This window comes from Aspergillus puulaauensis, chromosome 3, assembly GCF_016861865.1.
Source record: "Aspergillus puulaauensis MK2 DNA, chromosome 3, nearly complete sequence".
NCBI classification, from domain to species: domain Eukaryota; kingdom Fungi; phylum Ascomycota; class Eurotiomycetes; order Eurotiales; family Aspergillaceae; genus Aspergillus; species Aspergillus puulaauensis.
This window is the reverse complement of record NC_054859.1, coordinates 3,659,927-3,676,801: the sequence shown is the minus strand read 5'-3', so window position 1 is coordinate 3,676,801 and position 16,875 is coordinate 3,659,927. Positions and strand designations below refer to the sequence as shown.

The 16,875-nt window shown below is 50.0% G+C and overlaps 7 protein-coding genes across 7 annotated transcripts; 5 read left to right on the top strand and 2 right to left on the bottom strand.

Moving 5' to 3' along the window:
- Positions 1 to 814: 814 nt before the first annotated feature.
- Positions 815 to 1,967, top strand: APUU_31473A (putative RAS small monomeric GTPase; the record flags this gene model as incomplete). Its single annotated transcript, XM_041702681.1, has 5 exons — positions 815 to 869; positions 986 to 1,034; positions 1,093 to 1,109; positions 1,175 to 1,609; positions 1,657 to 1,967. 5 exons carry the CDS (start codon positions 815 to 817, stop codon positions 1,965 to 1,967), a joined length of 867 nt encoding a protein of 288 aa, XP_041555442.1.
- Positions 1,968 to 4,519: 2,552 nt separating this feature from the next.
- On the top strand, positions 4,520 to 5,562 carry APUU_31472A (Zn(II)2Cys6 transcription factor domain-containing protein; the record flags this gene model as incomplete). Its single annotated transcript, XM_041702680.1, has 3 exons — positions 4,520 to 4,627; positions 4,686 to 4,783; positions 4,851 to 5,562. The coding sequence occupies 3 exons, from the start codon at positions 4,520 to 4,522 to the stop codon at positions 5,560 to 5,562; spliced, it is 918 nt and encodes a 305-aa protein (XP_041555441.1).
- A 3,079-nt stretch (positions 5,563 to 8,641) lies between these two features.
- On the top strand, positions 8,642 to 9,713 carry APUU_31471A (aldose epimerase family protein; the record flags this gene model as incomplete). Its single annotated transcript, XM_041702679.1, has 2 exons — positions 8,642 to 9,141; positions 9,212 to 9,713. The coding sequence occupies 2 exons, from the start codon at positions 8,642 to 8,644 to the stop codon at positions 9,711 to 9,713; spliced, it is 1,002 nt and encodes a 333-aa protein (XP_041555440.1).
- A 2,420-nt stretch (positions 9,714 to 12,133) lies between these two features.
- APUU_31470A (nicotinate-nucleotide diphosphorylase (carboxylating)) lies at positions 12,134 to 13,226 on the top strand (the record flags this gene model as incomplete). Its single annotated transcript, XM_041702678.1, has 3 exons — positions 12,134 to 12,289; positions 12,352 to 12,407; positions 12,479 to 13,226. 3 exons carry the CDS (start codon positions 12,134 to 12,136, stop codon positions 13,224 to 13,226), a joined length of 960 nt encoding a protein of 319 aa, XP_041555439.1.
- Positions 13,227 to 13,329: 103 nt separating this feature from the next.
- APUU_31469S (uncharacterized protein) lies at positions 13,330 to 14,454 on the bottom strand (the record flags this gene model as incomplete). Its single annotated transcript, XM_041702677.1, has 1 exon — positions 13,330 to 14,454. One exon carries the CDS (start codon positions 14,452 to 14,454, stop codon positions 13,330 to 13,332), a length of 1,125 nt encoding a protein of 374 aa, XP_041555438.1.
- A 355-nt stretch (positions 14,455 to 14,809) lies between these two features.
- APUU_31468A (uncharacterized protein) lies at positions 14,810 to 15,502 on the top strand (the record flags this gene model as incomplete). The annotated part of the gene is made up of 1 exon (XM_041702676.1): positions 14,810 to 15,502. The coding sequence occupies one exon, from the start codon at positions 14,810 to 14,812 to the stop codon at positions 15,500 to 15,502; it is 693 nt and encodes a 230-aa protein (XP_041555437.1).
- A 49-nt stretch (positions 15,503 to 15,551) lies between these two features.
- Positions 15,552 to 16,854, bottom strand: APUU_31467S (serum paraoxonase/arylesterase family protein; the record flags this gene model as incomplete). The annotated part of the gene is made up of 2 exons (XM_041702675.1): positions 15,552 to 16,490; positions 16,543 to 16,854. The coding sequence occupies 2 exons, from the start codon at positions 16,852 to 16,854 to the stop codon at positions 15,552 to 15,554; spliced, it is 1,251 nt and encodes a 416-aa protein (XP_041555436.1).
- Between the last annotated feature and the right edge of the window lie 21 nt (positions 16,855 to 16,875).

Here is a 16,875-nt window from a genome sequence, read left to right as displayed (position 1 = left end):
TCAACGCTCCATTCCTGGGGAATCACGTGGCTGAGTCCAAATCCCCAGGTTTTTTTGAATTTAAATCGGCGTGGAATCCAGCAGAGTCCAGACTCCAGGAAGATCTGGATCGAGCTTCTCAACCAGGAACCGGGGTTATTGGCCAAATGTCGAATACCTCGCATTGAAGTTGGTGCCTTGGAGCCTTGAGCTGCAGCCGAATCCCTCGCGCCGCAGACCAGGGATGGTCCACGCAAACTCGCAAAGTAGCATGGGGCGCAGCTTCATTTTGCCTCAAGGATCTTTTTGGATAGCATAAGCCGGCGATTTGCCTGCGAAATTAGCTCCTCTTTCTGTATGTTCTACGTCGAGGTGTGCAACGATGCTGATTGCAATCTTCCCAATTTATGAAGGGTGACGATCCTCAGCCGTTATCACCACCACAAATTTCCCGATAATCGCTGCAAAACAGCCAAGGGGGCACAGCTTTCTTTGTTCCACAACCTCCCCTCAGCCTCCTCTTCCCCTTTCGTTATTCATGATGTTATCTTCCTCCAGCTACGCTCCTTGCTGTCAGGGTTGATAATATATCGGCTGGTCGAGCTATCTTCCTCCTTTTAGCACGCGCCCTGTTTGGTTCTTTTCTTCAAGCCAGGCACCCAAAACATTCCCCGAACTCCATCATTCCATCGTCCTGCGATTTCTTCCAACGAACTTGTGGCAGCTACATCGTAACCCCACCATTGTTCTGTTGCTCTAATATTTCATTTGTAATCAGCCCAATTTCGACGAGACAAAATAATCCGCTGTATATCGGTCGACCCATACAAACATTATGGGAGACGCCCCAAACAAAATCTCGATCACCATTTGCGGGGATGGTGGATGCGGTATGTTGTACCACATTCTTATATCTTACATCCCCAATCCGGTCTGCGTGGCCTTTTTGGGAAATGCACTTCCTCAATGACAGCGGTCAGCAGTGCATGTCATTAACCGACGATAGGAAAATCCTCTATCACCCTGCGACTGGTCCGCAGTGAATGGGTCCACGAGTAAGCCGATTCAATTCCATATGGTTAATCAATTCTAACGAACTCGATTCATATTTAGATACGATCCTACCATAGGTAATAAACACTCATCCACCCAAAATATTCGATACCAGATTCTCATACACATCGCGCTCCGCTAGAGGACTCGTATTCGGTCACGCGCACCATTGATGGCGAACAATATTTCTTGTCTATCACTGATACTGCGGGTCAGGAAGAGTATCGAGGTTTATGGGCGGCATCCAATCTAAAGTCCGATGCGTTCCTCCTCGTTTACGACATCACCAGCGAGTCCAGTTTGAGCGCGTTAGATTATTTCATGGACATGATAGAGATGGAGACCGATCAACGAGCGGAGGATAATCTGCGATTATTAAATGAACTTGGAAATAGTGCTCGGGGTTTGGAAGTCGGGATGGCTGCACCAGTCAGGCTTGTCGCGGGTAACAAATGTGATCTCAAGGACAACCGGGTCATCAGCGCCAAGGATGGTCTAGAGTATGCTCGAAAACATAACAGCGGATTCATGGAGACAAGTGCACGGGAAATGGTGAATATTGAAGAAACATTTGCTCGTATGGAACCCATGTCTCCGTACATTGCGCATTCTGACATGCTCTAGTTTTGGTTCGTCGTGTCGTGGAAGCCCGTCGGGAGCACCATCAATATAACCAGGAGCTAACAAAGCCAACTCGTCATGTGGGATTTTCTTTGAAGAAGCCCCCTACTGGCGCATTATCGAAGAAGGATTCGGAGGCAAACCTTTCCAATCGCGAAAGTAAACGCCAAGGCATATTCCACGGCCTGCTAAAGGGGAGCCGGCGCACAAATAATGGTCAGGAGAAAGCTGAAAAGAATCCGGAAAACACATCAGAGGAGTTGTCGTCAGATGGCGAAACCCCTAGCCGATGGAAGCGTATGTGTTCCTGTTGAACATCGTCTTTACCATATCATTTGGAGATTTCAACGATCTCCCTATACCCATTTGTATTTATTTACCCGCTTGGTGGACATGTATGCATTATATTACCGATCTTGCGCAAGGCTGTCTTACTACTTCTGTATAATAGTTTTCAGATGTTCAAAATTCGAGCCTGAATAGCCTTTTGAGGTGGATTGAGTAAACCATGAAGTCATTGATACCTAAGCTAAGCCTATGTTGCGAAGGCTTTTGCATGCCGATATCTTAGCCGCCATCGAATTACCTTGAGGTAACGCTAGAAAGCAGCACGTTGAAGTAAACTCCGGCGAAAATTTATTCGCTATTGGAATTTCAGTCCGCATCGTTATGACGTGGTTGGCATCCAGAGTCGGGGAGTGGATCAGATGGAGTCACGAGTCACGACACACTCCCGCAAAAAACGTGTATCTTACCTATGTAGTGATCAAGAGGAAAAGAACTTTTCAACTAAATGAACTCTAGTTTGTAGAGCCATGCGGAGTATAATAATGAATAACCCATTAAATATCAGCCGTAATAACCTTACAAGAGGGCCGCCGGTGGTTTGACTTTACATAGACAGGAACTAAGTTTGCCATGTTACTGATGAGTCCTATCGGGGATAACTGGTCGATGACCGAGTGGCGCAAATATGAAGTCAAAGTCGATCAGGCCTCGCCGCTATCACAGACTTCAGTGATTCAGTTGCTTTCCAATCGTAGATAGGCGCACGCCATGAGCCATAACGACGAGATCCAGCTTCTAGGTCTACAATCGTCAGTTAACAGTGCGCTGAGTAGTTTAACTCCTCAGGCGGCGGACGCCATGATTGACCCTTGTCCATGCGAGCAATCCGCCGCCAGGCCCAATAACCGAGTGCGGAAGTTGACAGGGTCAAGCTTTCAGGAGAATCATCCGACTTATCCAGGATTGTCATAGTAAACCCGCTACACACGGGTTTGCTCCGCCTGTTGGATCACCCGTATCGACTACGTATCGAGAAAACCTCCCCTTGCTGTTATGCCGTGCGGTGTGTGTGCCCATGGGGCCAGCCTTGCAGAATGCTTAGACTGGATCAGTATGCCGATGGATGGATAAAGTGGATAGAGGAATTTACAAACAGCGTAGTGCCCGGCACCGACGTGCCGATGAGAACCCGATCGTTGTGCCGTGAATCCGCTTATGCATTGGCGGACAGGCATACGAGCAAGTTGCCAGATGCAGTAATCTGGGAGAGAGTCATACGGAATACTTGTCCAGCATTATTCGGCGAAGTGGTTTTTATGAATGCATAGTGATCGCCGAGTCGGCCTTGGCTATCTTTTGCTTGGCCCGGTCGAGCAGGAAGACTGTGGCGGTAGCTGTATATCCCACCGGCCGCCTGCCCAGTGCCAACTGCCAACGGTCCAGCATCGAAGTAAACATCCGATTCCCAGCCCCCAGGTCGATCGGAAATACGGCTGGTTTTGAGCGACTTTTGGAGCCCGCGGATGTGCCCCATGGAAGATCGAAAAGCAAAGAACGGATGACAGATAATCGTGCCCGAACATTATTAACAACCAAGCGACCAAGTTGCTCCATCTGGAAATGCAAATGTCTCCGAGCTCCGAGACTAGGCCGAGGCCAGCATGGGTTCGTTTGACAGATGTTTCCGCGATCCGGCCTCTGGTATTACAATTTCTTAACGAGCAGCTGTTAATTTGCCTTGCTTCGAGTTGATTCTCTAATTCTGTGTCAGGCCGTTGAAGAGCCACGACCGCAAGGGTACAATACGAGGAATCGACCCTGATAGCCTATCTAAACATGTGCTCACTGCTCAGACAAGCCATGGGAAAATATAAGCGGACAGGCCAATGACGGCAAGAGGACCTACTGCAAAATTAAGTGTTCTCCGCTCTGCAAATTATAAGTTACCAAAAATTACGGGAAACTTAATCCTGACGGAGAACGGGTAACAAACAATCTCCGTAATGATGACCTGGGCCTTTTCAACGACGTACTCCGTACTTGGAAGGTCAGCTAATAATTAGCTACCTGGATTGATATAATAAAAGAACCAGCCCTCCTCCTGGCAAGCTTCGAAGATTTTCTGGCTTCAGAACCAGACTTTGACTTTTGGGTAGCCAACCAACTACGCACGACTACACAACCTACTACGACATACAAGTCGCTCGCCATCAGGTGCAACCTCTCTCCCAATCCGGCCATATAGCCATCCCACTTTTGGGTCTGGGCTGCGCTCACGCATAACATTGGTCCTCAGCGCTTGAACCTTCTTTGCGCTCTTTGTATCATCGACTTCCCGCACTTGACGTATTGATTGTCGATCCCATCATTACCAAACTATTGCACCAGCGACAGCTTCTGGGGAAACAGTCGCAAAATAAATCTGCAGCTGGAAAAAAAAACCTTAGAGCAAGTCGTGTGAAACTCAAATTTGGACACTGGCTCTTTTTTATCTCCCATCGTTTCCTTTCTACACATTTGGTTCCGACTTCAACTATACACATATTGTTCACATACTTTCCTACATACCTACTACGCAATGACGGCGCGCCAATCAACACCAGCGTCTGAGCACTCCCACTCAGATAGCGGCGTTCGCAAGCGAGTATGCAAAGCTTGTGATCGCTGTAGACTTAAAAAGTCCAAGGTAAGCAAACAGGCTTTGGCCCAGTATCAGCACACACTGATGCGCTGACCTGGTGTAGTGTGACGGTGCCAAACCGTGCGGTCGCTGTCGAGCAGACAACATGCTCTGTGTTTTCGGCGAGAGAAAGAAGGCCCATGACAAAGTGTACCCCAAGGGGTGAGCATGCACCTGGCTTGACTTGATTTTTGCGAACGTGACAAATGCTAACTGCTCCTCTGCATAGTTACGTTGAGATGCTGGAGCAACAACAAACATGGCTAGTCAATGGTCTCCAAGAATTATATCGACGCCTCCTCGAAGGTGATGGATGGCGGGGCGAGCCACTGAAATGTGAACCCAACGGGCAGCCATTAACACACGACCTACTCACCCAGCTAGGCGCTCTAGACCAGAGCAAACATGAGCGATTCGAAGAAAGCACCGACTCCATGCAGCATGAATTATGGAAGAATAACGCCGGACACATGCAGCGCCAGGATTCTTCAGATACCAGCTCCGAAAGCGCACACTCACCCGTCGTGCCGCCTCAGTTCTCAGATCCATTCGCTGCGCGGACTCTCCCACAAACGCCAACGACATTACGAATAGACGTCCCCCAGTCCACGATTAAGAGTGAACCGCATATGACGCCAAACAACCCTGCGTATGTTACGCCGATGCAAACCATGTCCATGCCGCGTGTGGTGGACCCGTCAGACCTGCAAAGCGTCCAGCTACAGAACACCCAATGGCCTAGCCCTGGCTTCGGAAACTTTGACGACATTGATATCATGCCCGCGCAGTATAGCGGTCTACCGTACGATGATTCCATCACGTCGCCAATGCTCAACCGCCAGATGCCAATGGGCCTGATCCCAGGTTCATATATGGACAATAAAAATGACTTTGAAGATATTAACCAATTCCTGAATACGCAATTGGAGATCACGTCATGAGGCCGACCATTTGGCTACAAATACGCTGTATGATTATCTCGCATTATTTTGGATTTTGGGTCATTGTTTTCAGAATCACGGCTTGGGTTCGGACGGAGATCGTTTTATTGTAGTATTTTGGAGTTGGCTAAAATATACGGAGTTCGAGGGCAATATCTCTGGGACTTCGGCAACAACGCATTCTTTAACAATATCTCTTTCTATTATTATCTCTACTCATTCTTTCATTCCAACTACTTACACCATAGACGACGAACAATTTAACAGCGAAATGAACACCTATATTAATTTTTGACCTTACCACCTCAGGTTCCTGATCTTGGCACTCGACTATTAAGGTCCTTGGAAACTAACACGGGCATCCCTGTTAGATTTTCTCCATAATAATATTCCGTAGGAGAAAAAGTTACGTATTCCGTACACCATACATGGCTGTGAGTCCGTGACGTCGAAAACGCCTGGATAATCGGAGGCTGGAGCACGTCACGAGTCACGCTGACTTGACTGACTGTCGACGACTTTTATCTCCGTCTCCGTCAGCAAAACCCGCCCCGGAGCACAAACCGACCGAGTCGAGACGGCGTTTTAAAGTTGCGATTAATGGAGAAAAAAAATAAAAAAATAAAAAAATAAACAGAAACAGAAAAAGCCAAAGCAAATTCGCCTAGTTCCACAGCCACAGCTTACATACAGTGAGCACTGAGCAACATCAGCTAGGTTACAACGGTCGGCCGGCTGACCTGAGCCCTATTACGGTTCCTTTTCCTTGGAATCCCATCCTTCTCAGGGCAAAACGGGAGACAACGCTCAAATTCCTGACAGGGAACAAGAACAGCCGAGCGATTCACGTAAAGAAATGTCCGAAAATCCGAAAATCCGAGTCCGATCGCATTCGGGTCTAGCAGCTTGGCAATTTCCCTGAGGAGTTGGGGATCAGGACCTGATGACCGTTCGAATCGTTCGTTTGCTGGTCGGTCCTGACATCTAGCAGCAACTAGTAGTCAAGACTAGTCCTGCTAGCGGCGGGATTGGACATCCAAGTCTCCATCTGAGCGGAGCCAGGGTTTTTTGCGAATTGGCGAAAACCGGCGATATCTTGACTTGAGTGGTTCCTCGACTGTATAAAAAAGCAAGGTCGGACTAAGTACTAGTACCTGTTTTGGTAGTCAGAACGACGACGGGAGCTTGGAACTGGACTTGGAGTTGGATGTGACTTTTTCGTGTCCCTGTTCGATTGGTCCATCGTGCTGCTCTTGCTACAAGGACAACTCTCGTCCTTGACTAGCAGTAGCATAGATCGGTCGAGGCCAGCTCTCTCCCAGATTTGCGGTTATGGTTTAGGGATGTGGAATGTGGTGTGGGTCCCGAAGGGTCAGCATCATGATGTGGTAAGTCTGCCGTCATCCATCTCAAAAGCCCGAGACTGTCGAACTTGGTACCTCGGCCTGAGTTGCCACCACCACAAGATAGGGATAGTCCGCGCGCTCTGATTAATACAACAACGAGACTTCTCCGTACCATGCACCAAGGCGCCACAGGGCAACCGAAGAGTTTTCTCGTGGTTGAGGGTTTGTCATGCACCCAAATTGCTTGGTAATGACACCCATGATGATTTCTAATGCCATCGGATACAACCTTTGGGGCGGCCGGCATAGGGCTGGACCACTATAGACGCCGTCCATCTCAGATTCCAGAATCACATACGAGATTTCTCTGCACATGAACATGGGTATGACTCAACGCGCCCGAGGCCGCCATGCCTTTTGTCGAACCGTCAAAATCTTTTAATGCTATTCGGCAACAAGCTAGTTCTCGCCCGCGCCGTATTGCCGAATATGGTAGGTAATTCTCCGTCATACCAGCCCGCTCTGCGTCAAGGTCCAAGGCCCAGCCCTTGGAGGCTTGGAACTCACCCGCGCGGCCATTGCCACGTGAGAAAAGTGCCCGCCTCAAGTGTGTATATCCGAGACGGGACAGGCGGCATTATTCATACAGAGTAGATGAAAATAAGTCAACTTGCTGCCCAAACAAAGATGACCTGGTCAATGGCCAGTGGCCAAGCACTGCACCCGCTTTGTCAGCGGGACCTGGACTGATGCATCGGCACAGGGATTTCGGAACACGGGCGATCCGCGGACGCCGACCGAATTAATTGACCCTGTTAGTTGGGGCTGGGGATTGGCAACACTGACACATTGCTGTTTGCTGTTAAGGTTATGTTTTGAAAATACGATCTTATGCGAGGATGATCAAAGACTTGAAAGCGGCCCGGGAATGGATCCGTCATGTTACGAAGATCGTGGGAGAGCCATCATCCTGTCTTTTTCCACTGCTTCTGCTTAAGGCGGTAGTTACTACAAGGAGATGAGTGAAAATGGGTAAGAATGAGGGGCAGCTGGGCTATGAGGTCGTGGGCTGGAGCATACAATGACAACTCGGGCTAGGATGATTCATAGATAGAATTTTAGAAAGTATACTGCGGCTCGAAGTATCCCTCATCAGCCTGCAGTTCCATCTCAATTTGAAATGCTCTGAAAGACTGGAGTGAGACAGTTCCCATCAAGTGATCCCTTCATGGGTGTTTACCAAGCAGAGTGCATTATTTTCCGATTTCTCCACGAGATGTCGCATAATTCAGACAAATCGCTGCAGGCCTGGGCTGAGAAGTGATCTTCCTCGATGAACCGCAAACAATAATCCCAACCGTTTAGACACCAAAGCTGATCTGAGCTCCGCGTGGCTGAAGCACCCATTCTGGTATCGCATTCGAGCCTCAGATCATTTTCCTCCGGCGGGACATTACCCGATCCCGATTTTAGCCTAATAGGGTGAAAAATGAAGATATTGAGGTGCTTTACAATTTAACCGCAAGTAAACAAAAAAGGCCACCTATCGTGGATAAATGCAGCTATGGTGGCCTTGACGCGGGTATTCTAGCAGTAGTATTGCGGGGTAGAAAACCCCTCCATAGCACCATCAAGTTCCGCCCGGGCACCAATTCGACCACGAACGTCGTCAACTACGAGTACTACACGCGCAAAGACAAACCCAGTACTAGACAAAGAAACAGAAAAGCACAATGGGCGACCACACCAGCGTCAAATTCTCCAACCTCGCCGCCATCATCCAAGAGTTTAACGTGGACGGCCAAAACATCGTGCAGGGCTTCACAAAGAAGGAATACTATGAGAAATACAACGCCCCCTGGTTCGGCGCGACTATAGGCCGCGTTGCTAACCGCATCAAGAACGGCATCATTGGCGACCTTAATGACCGCGAGTACAAGCTCGAGACGAACAATGCGCCCAACGCTCTGCATGGGGGTAGTCGTGGATTCGGACGGCTGGAATTCGAGGGGCCGACGATTACCAAGCGCGACGGCAAGGATTCTCTGCTTTATACTTATCTGAGTCCTGATGGTGACCAAGGGTATCCCGGCACCTTGGAGCTGAGGGTCTACTACGTCGTCAGCGAGGAGGTCGAAGACGGGATTCCACGATCAATTCTCAACATCGAGTACGAGGCTGAGTTGGTTGGAGATGAGGTCGAAGAGACTGTCGTCAACATTACCAACCACAGGTAGGTACTCATCTTTTTTCATGATTGTCCACTCGTTGGCAAATAAACCAGGTACTGACTACGAGCAAAGCTACTTCAATCTCAGCGGCGGCCCCAGCGCCGCAGAAGGAACCACCGCTAAACTTGCTACAAGAGACTATCTCCCACTAGAGACCGGTATCCCGCTCGGCCCAGTCGAGCAGCACTCAGTTGACACGACGCTGCCCTTCGAGTTCGGTCCCAACAAGGCCGCCTTCGACGACTGCTTCGTCGTGGACCGCGACCTAAGCGCTGTGCAGATTGACACGCGCAGCCGGCCGTTGAAGCTCCTCGCCGAGTTCCGACACCCAGACACCCGCATGAACCTGCAGGTGCATAGCACGGACCCAGCCTTCCAGTTCTATTCAGGCGCCGGTATCGACGTGCCTCAAGCTGACGGGGATAACCCTGCGCGGGGTGCTTGGGCGGGGTTCTGTATTGAACCCAGCCGGTACGTCAATGCCGTTAACGAGCCTGAGTGGCGCCACACTGTTGTTTTGAAGAAGGGGGAGAAGTATGGAAGCAAGATTGTGTATAAGGCGTGGAGGGGTTGAGTTGTAAACGATTCGATGTTCATTACTTACTTTGGACACTGTACCAGTTGCTTGGTTCTGTTACAAATGTATATTGGAAGTCTGGAAGTTCAGTTCCGTAGTTGATCTCGGAGTGGTGGAAACGGTGCCGACTGTACCGATCCATCCCCATATCCGTTTCATGGTCTTCGAGACTTGCCGTCAATGTCATCCAATCCAAGTGGGCTAATGTCAACTCCACCACGAAAATTCTGTAAAGGCCGCACTCAAACCATAATGAATAATAATCACTTTGGATCCCAGTGCAACACTGCGATAGCAAGCGAGCAGGTCCACTTTCCCGGCATCCCTCACGCTTAAACGTTAAATCCGCGAAATGGTGGTTATACAGTCCAATCCGACGTAAAGTGTGAGCTAGTTTGCAATCTCCATCCCTATCATCGTATGTGGCTCATGTTCCTGAGCGCCAAGGATTCTCGAAGTCGGCGCTTGTTCTAGCGCTCCAGCTCTGAGGGTGATGCCTTCAAAAAAACACATTTCCCGTCGCTAGCGCAAAATACAAGCCCGGGTCTGGGGCGGCCTTGTCCCATCCCGCGTACGGTATTGTATTGATTACGGCGATCTGTCGGAGTTGCAAGCTCGGAACGGAGAGTTGTGCATTCCAGGGTCCGACTCACGGGCTGCCTCAAAGTTTAGTCTCCTCAGTAACGGCTGAGAGCTGATCAACTAATACCCAGATAGGTAATTGACGAGGGGGTGCGGCACCAGGGTTCTTGGAGTCGCTGCCGCAGCTCTCGTCTTGGGAGAAGTTGGTGTAACCATTAGTTACTATTAATGGGGTGTTGTAAGTCATCCATCGTACGGAGAACTGCTTGAATTAGGTAAGATGCGTGCGCGAGAACAGCACCTAATGGCGAAGGGAGCGCGAGAGGAATCAGGATCCAGGCTGATTTGTGTGCTCCATCGGATGAACTACCTCCTCGGGCGTTCGGGCATTAGATTTGTCCAGAGTCCTGACTTTTGATGAGCCCCTTGGCAATGAGTACTATACGACGACGGAGTGTGGACTATGCGAGGTAGAGTATCCGCACTCTCGTCATCCTTGATGTTCATTCTAGACAGCAAAGAAATATACGAAATTCGTCCTCCCCTCCAGTCGCACAAAAGGCATGGCATGGTCAATGAACGGATGCAGGCGTATATCCGGCTTAAGTCCTTCGACCGCCAGGAAATGTTGCTTTTTGTACTTACCCCACGCGCATAGTCGCGTCGTCGCATAACGGACTTTGCTGATGCCGGTATGCGGGCGAGGGTTCATTGTTGACCGACATCAGCAAAAGGGAAAGAAACCAATGACCATTGACAGCAAACCAAACCCTGCAATCATCACAAGATCAATCCCACGCGACCAAATAATGCATGCTGCCGTCTTGGGCTTTGTATTCGCGCCAGGTTCGAGCTATTATGGTGGCCGTCACTTGTTTACCCCGCACAGGAGTCCTTACTTGTTTGATAAAGAAGTCAGGGAAGGTTTCGCGAGTTGGTTTGTTTTAGTATACGGTGCACATGTACTCTGTACTGTCGCCGTTAATGGATGTCTTTATTACGGTATTCTGGCTTATTTTGATCCGACAGCATAAAGAAAGAAGGAATATGTTCCGCCGCAGTAACATGCACTTTATCGTGTCATCGTATTCGGAATCCCGAGTATCCAAAGGTACACTGTATACTCGGGCCATCAGAACCCAAGCCTTGGCTGACCCCATCCCAGAATGATGCTGCCTACACAAAACACCCTCACCAACGGGGCAGTGTTCGCGCCCCATAACCATCTCCTTATCCAAGCGAACTGAACTCGTTTCAGTTCCAACTAGAGGGCAGTGCTCTTTATTACCTCCTGCCTATACGAAGTACGACTTACGGCGCGACCACGCAGACAAGACTCTTGGAGGGAGCGCCGAGAAAACCGGTCTCTTTGGCAGCTCGGCCCATCCCTGACCTCAGATCCGCATTAGTCAATCCTTTCTCGAATCGCGCTCGTAGCGATGCTTGGCTCGTAGGACTTTCCCCATAGAATCCTCGCTTGGTTTCGTATTCGCTTTGTAGTCCAAACGAGCAGCAACTGTGACGTTATGTTCAGACTAACTCTGCTCGAGATCCTTGATGATATTGCGAGGCGCTTCCATTGAGAGTTATCGTATGTAATATACTCTTTCTCGAGCTGTAATTCTCTTTGCAAATACCTAAAACATACCACTCTTTTACTTTGCTCTTCGATGGAGATGCTAGCCACGTGATATCAAGCCCTCACCCCCGGAACTACCCGAGCCCTCCCCGCGCTGAAGCGGGGAGTCACAAATTCCCCTCCATGATGATCATCTTCAGCCTGCGTCTTCCGTTCTTTATACTCCAGACATATAAAAAGAAAGCGATACTGCACAATGGCATCATCACATGGTGATCTCTGCCATCTCCTCCCGGCTTCATACAAACGGCTTATTTCCGAATGGCTGGAGGAGGACTGCCCGAGCTTCGACTACGGCGGGTTCGTCGTTGGGGAGTCGGAGGGTGAGGCCAAGTTACTCGGGAAGAGTGAGGTACCTCTGCCTTTCTTTTTTTGTATACAGAAACGAAAGTAGTATCTAATTGAAGTGACCAGGGTATAATCGCCGGTGTGCCATTCTTCAACGAGGTCTTTTCCCAGCTTGGATGCTCGTACGTCACACAGACCAAATACTCTTGACCCCTCCCATCCAACCCAATGCTAATAAATAACGCAATTAAAGAGTCGAATGGCACCACCATGAAGGCGAAGCCCTCCCAGCGCAAACAAAAACCCACGTCGCAACCGTCCGCGGCCCCATCCGCAAGATCTTGCTCGGCGAGCGCGTCGCCCTAAACATCCTCGCTCGGTGTTCCGGAATCGCAACCAAGACGTCCTCGCTCGTGAATACACTACACTCGCACGGATGGCAGGGGACACTAGCAGGGACGCGCAAGACCACGCCGGGGTTCCGGGTTGTTGAGAAGTACGGGATTCTCGTCGGCGGTGCGGATCCGCATAGGCATGATCTGAGCAGTATGACTATGTTGAAGGATAACCATGTTTGGGCCTGCGCGAATAATGCGGCGTCTAATACCGAGACACCTGGTGTGAGTGGGGAGGAAGATATAGCCGCGGCGATTCCAAAAGCCGTGCAGGCTGCGAAGGCTGTTGGGGGGTTTTCAACGAAGGTTGAGGTTGAGGTGCGGAGTATTGAGGAGGCGAACACGGCTATTGAAGCTGGGGCTGATGTCGTTATGTTGGATAATTTTACGTCGGATGGGGTGCGTGAGGCCGCGAGGAGGCTAAAGGAGGAGTGGGCTGGGAAGGGAAAGCCGAGAGGGTCGTTTTTGATCGAGGTCAGTGGTGGACTGAATGAGGGAAACGCGGTGCAGTATGTATGTAAAGATGTGGATATCCTCTCCACGAGTTCGATCCACCAGGGTGTTGGGATCGTGGATTTCTCGTTGAAGGTTTCGCTGCGCGACTAGATAAACTAGATAATGTCATGAATGTATAGTATATTTGTATCATTTGCAAATATTTTGGTATCGTACATCTTTAGCCTTCTCTCTAACAAATCACAGCATGTAGCTAGTATTTACATTTATCCAACCACATCTCCAACCATCTCCTCTCGAGCCTCTCGGTCTCCCAGCCCTCTATTCCCTGAGGAAGACCCTGACCTCCCCGCTCCTCAACTGCAAGCTTCACCTCGGCGCTCTCCATCGCAGAAACCCCACCGCCTTTCCGAATCAACTTATCGTCCAACGCAAGATACTCCGCATACTTCCTCAACCGCGGGCGATATAACGGATTCACCAGCACCGCAGGCCTAGTATGCGTTTTGGCAAGCCCAAATACCGCACAAGCCCTCAAGACATCTTCCACAGTAGCCTCTTCCACGAACGACGGGCTCGCGAAACCAGAAAGCAGCTCCAGCTCCTCATTTGACCCCGCTTGCGGGACTGAAACGGACCCCTTCATTGCTGTGGAATACGCACTCACCGCAGCGCGCTTCCGATCCGCCCGTTGCGCGCTTTCCTTCGCGATCTGTTTCGGGATTCGGCATGTATATGGCGTGACGGAGTTCCCAAACGCGAGAATCAGAAGCGGCGTGAATTCACCGCAGATGATCAGGATCAGTGTGAAGGGGATCATGCGCCGGACATCATGAGATGCACGATGCAGGAGCTGGAATGTAGAGCGGCTAGTTCGGGTTTCGATGGGCCCATGCTTCTTATCATTTCCGGCACCGCTTTTGAGAAAGAACCTCGATGGAGGTGAGGTAGGTAGGTATGATGGGATGCCTAAGGAGCGACGGATCGGTAGCGACGTTCGGTAGTTGTGATACACATTTTTGAGGCCTGTTTTGTAGAAGGAGAGAAAAGCGCGTCCGTAAGCAACCCAACGGGTGACTTTGTCGTTCAGAGGTGCGGAGGGAGATATTGGTTCGGGGAGTTCGAGGTCTGCTGGGCGGGTGCTTGGGGGTGGATTGACGTCGTTTGCGAGGGGTGTAGAGGATGTCGAGGAGGTGGAGGGGACACGTTTGTCCTTGGGCTGCGCCGAAGTCGATGGACGGCTGTGAGTCTTTCCCGACGAGTAGCGGAGGTGAAGTCGATGTCGCGGGTTTTGCTGAAGGAACGGGGCGATGGCGAATTGAGGTAATTGTGAGTTTAGATGAGAAAGCCGAGCTCTCTGCGCGCTGATTGACGCCATCTATGTGAGATCTAGGAGATGGGTTGGCGGAGGAGAGAAGCGTAGTGCAGTCACTCGAGTGAACTGGCTGGCCAAAAGATTAATCTGGGGTGGCATGAAGGCCTCAGGCAGAAACGAAATGAGCAGCTAAAAAGCTTTAGTGTCCCAATATTATCTCAAGTTTAATGAAATTTAATCCGAAGCTCCTTCTTATCCATTCTCGTCATTTATTCGAACTCAATGTAACAAGATTAGAAATATGAACGATGTTGTGACTCATCGCTATATATATATACCATATAACTAGTGTCGTTCCTCGTATCCCATCTTCCATCGCAATTCTTTCCACAAACTCGATCAAAGGCACAAGTTAAAGATGTCTCTAACATTCAACCAGCCAACTGCTCTCCTGTTAATCGACAACCAAAAAGGCTTTGATGCTGATCCCAACACCCCATGCCACTGGGGTAGGCAACGCTCTAACCCAACCTTCAAGAACAACCTCAATGCGCTCATAACAGCATTCCGTGCCGCCAAGTCCAGAATTTCCGGAGACGAACTTCAAATAATACATATCTTTCATAGCTCCGTATCCCCAACTTCTGCCTTGCATCCCACTGCAGACAGCGGAGCTGCTATCCAACCGTTGGACATTGCCCAACCAGCTCTCGACGGCTCTGAACCCATCATGTGGAAGCACGTTAATTCTGCGTTCATCGGAACGAGGCTGGAACAGAATCTTCGGGACCACGGGGTTAGACAGCTGATTATAGCGGGCCTTACGACGGATCACTGCGTTTCGACTTCGGTGCGGATGGCGGCGAATCTGGGCGTCGTGGATCGGTATCCTGAAGGCGAGCCGGTTCTTCGTGCCGATGGGAGCCAGACCCGTGCGGTTCCTGTTGATAAGGGCCGCATTGTTCTTGTTGGGGATGCGACTGCTACATGGGCGAAAGGGGAGTTTGACGCTGAAACTGTCCACGCGGTTACCCTGGCGAGCTTGGATGGGGAGTTTGCGGATGTGAAAAGCACTACAGAGGTGATTGATGCTTTGCGGGTTCTAAAGTAGGCCATTATATTTTTGTATATACTGCGATGGTAATTGAATGGAGGAAGGGTTACAGCTGGACCTTGATGGCAATCACGTTGTTGGAGACGAACCCCGTTACAAATAGCCATGCCTCTTTTTGAGCCGCTCCCTTGGCCGGCTTTATGGGTACGAGAACTGCAGCACTCGCAGAGCGGATGCTGGACCCGTCATCTTCAAAGATCACACGCTTTTCCCATCCTGTGCCATCCTTGCTTCGCCGGACATACCAGACGATAACGCCTTCTGTGGCTGTTGAGTCATGGTGCGTCTTTGGAAGGTCAATAGCTCGTCTGAGACCAGCTAAGACGTAACCACTAGCGTCGTCATCTACTGTTCGATAGGGATCATCGTAGTAGCTGGGATTGTCAATTATGCTGTCGACCGATATATCGTCTTGGATGGATAGCGTTCGGCTGTGGTCGTTGCTTGCTTGGGTACGCCACATGGTCCCTCCTAGGACGCTGGTTACAAGTATCTCCTCGTCCGACTGGCCATGGCCAAGACCGTTGGCTGCCCACAAGTTCGGCAATGCCACGGTGGCGTTGACACCAGCAGTTTCATCGCTAGTCGTGATACGATCAAGCTGGACATGAACCACGTTGGTCCATTTAATCCATGGCACAAAGTTCTCCAAAAGCCGCATATATCCGCCGAGATAGTAATGGTCATTGGTAACATAGAATGAGTAGGGGTCAGTTGCGTATAGATCGTTTGGTGCTTTCACCAACGGATGGCGGACAGAGCGAACGTGGCGAACTGTGCTCGTTTTCAAAATGTGATGGAAGACTTCGATCTGTGACCGTGCCTTGTGGACGCCCGTATCTGCCTGATAATCGGGATTTCCCAAGTGGTTCACGGTGAAGATATAGACCGCATCTGACCGGTCAGGATCCTGAATCACATCGATCCCGTGTGTAACAAAGGAACCCGGAAAGTTTTCGAAAGTAAGACGAGATGATTTCAGTGTCTATCAAAGATATTAGCCCCATAACTGGTTACCCAGGAGAAGTAAAGTTTACCTGCGGGTCAATGATGTGAATGGACCCAGGTGTTTCTGGTGGTTTGTCTAGATGGTCGAGAGGAGGGAACCATTGGAAGCGAGGAAGCACTGAATCCTCACATGCCGCAAATATAAGGTTACCCGGGGTATAGTAGTGTATGTCTTCGCACTGCAGGGTATCCGGGATTTTGTGGATACCTTGGTTCGAGGATACAAAAGTAGGGCTTCGATATACTCCTAGGACCGTGAGGTGATGACGGACGGCATTATAAAGTAGGGGTCCGGCGGCCGCGACCAGAACGAGGAACAGCGAAAACATGGAGATGGCCATGGCTACATTCGGATCTTTTGG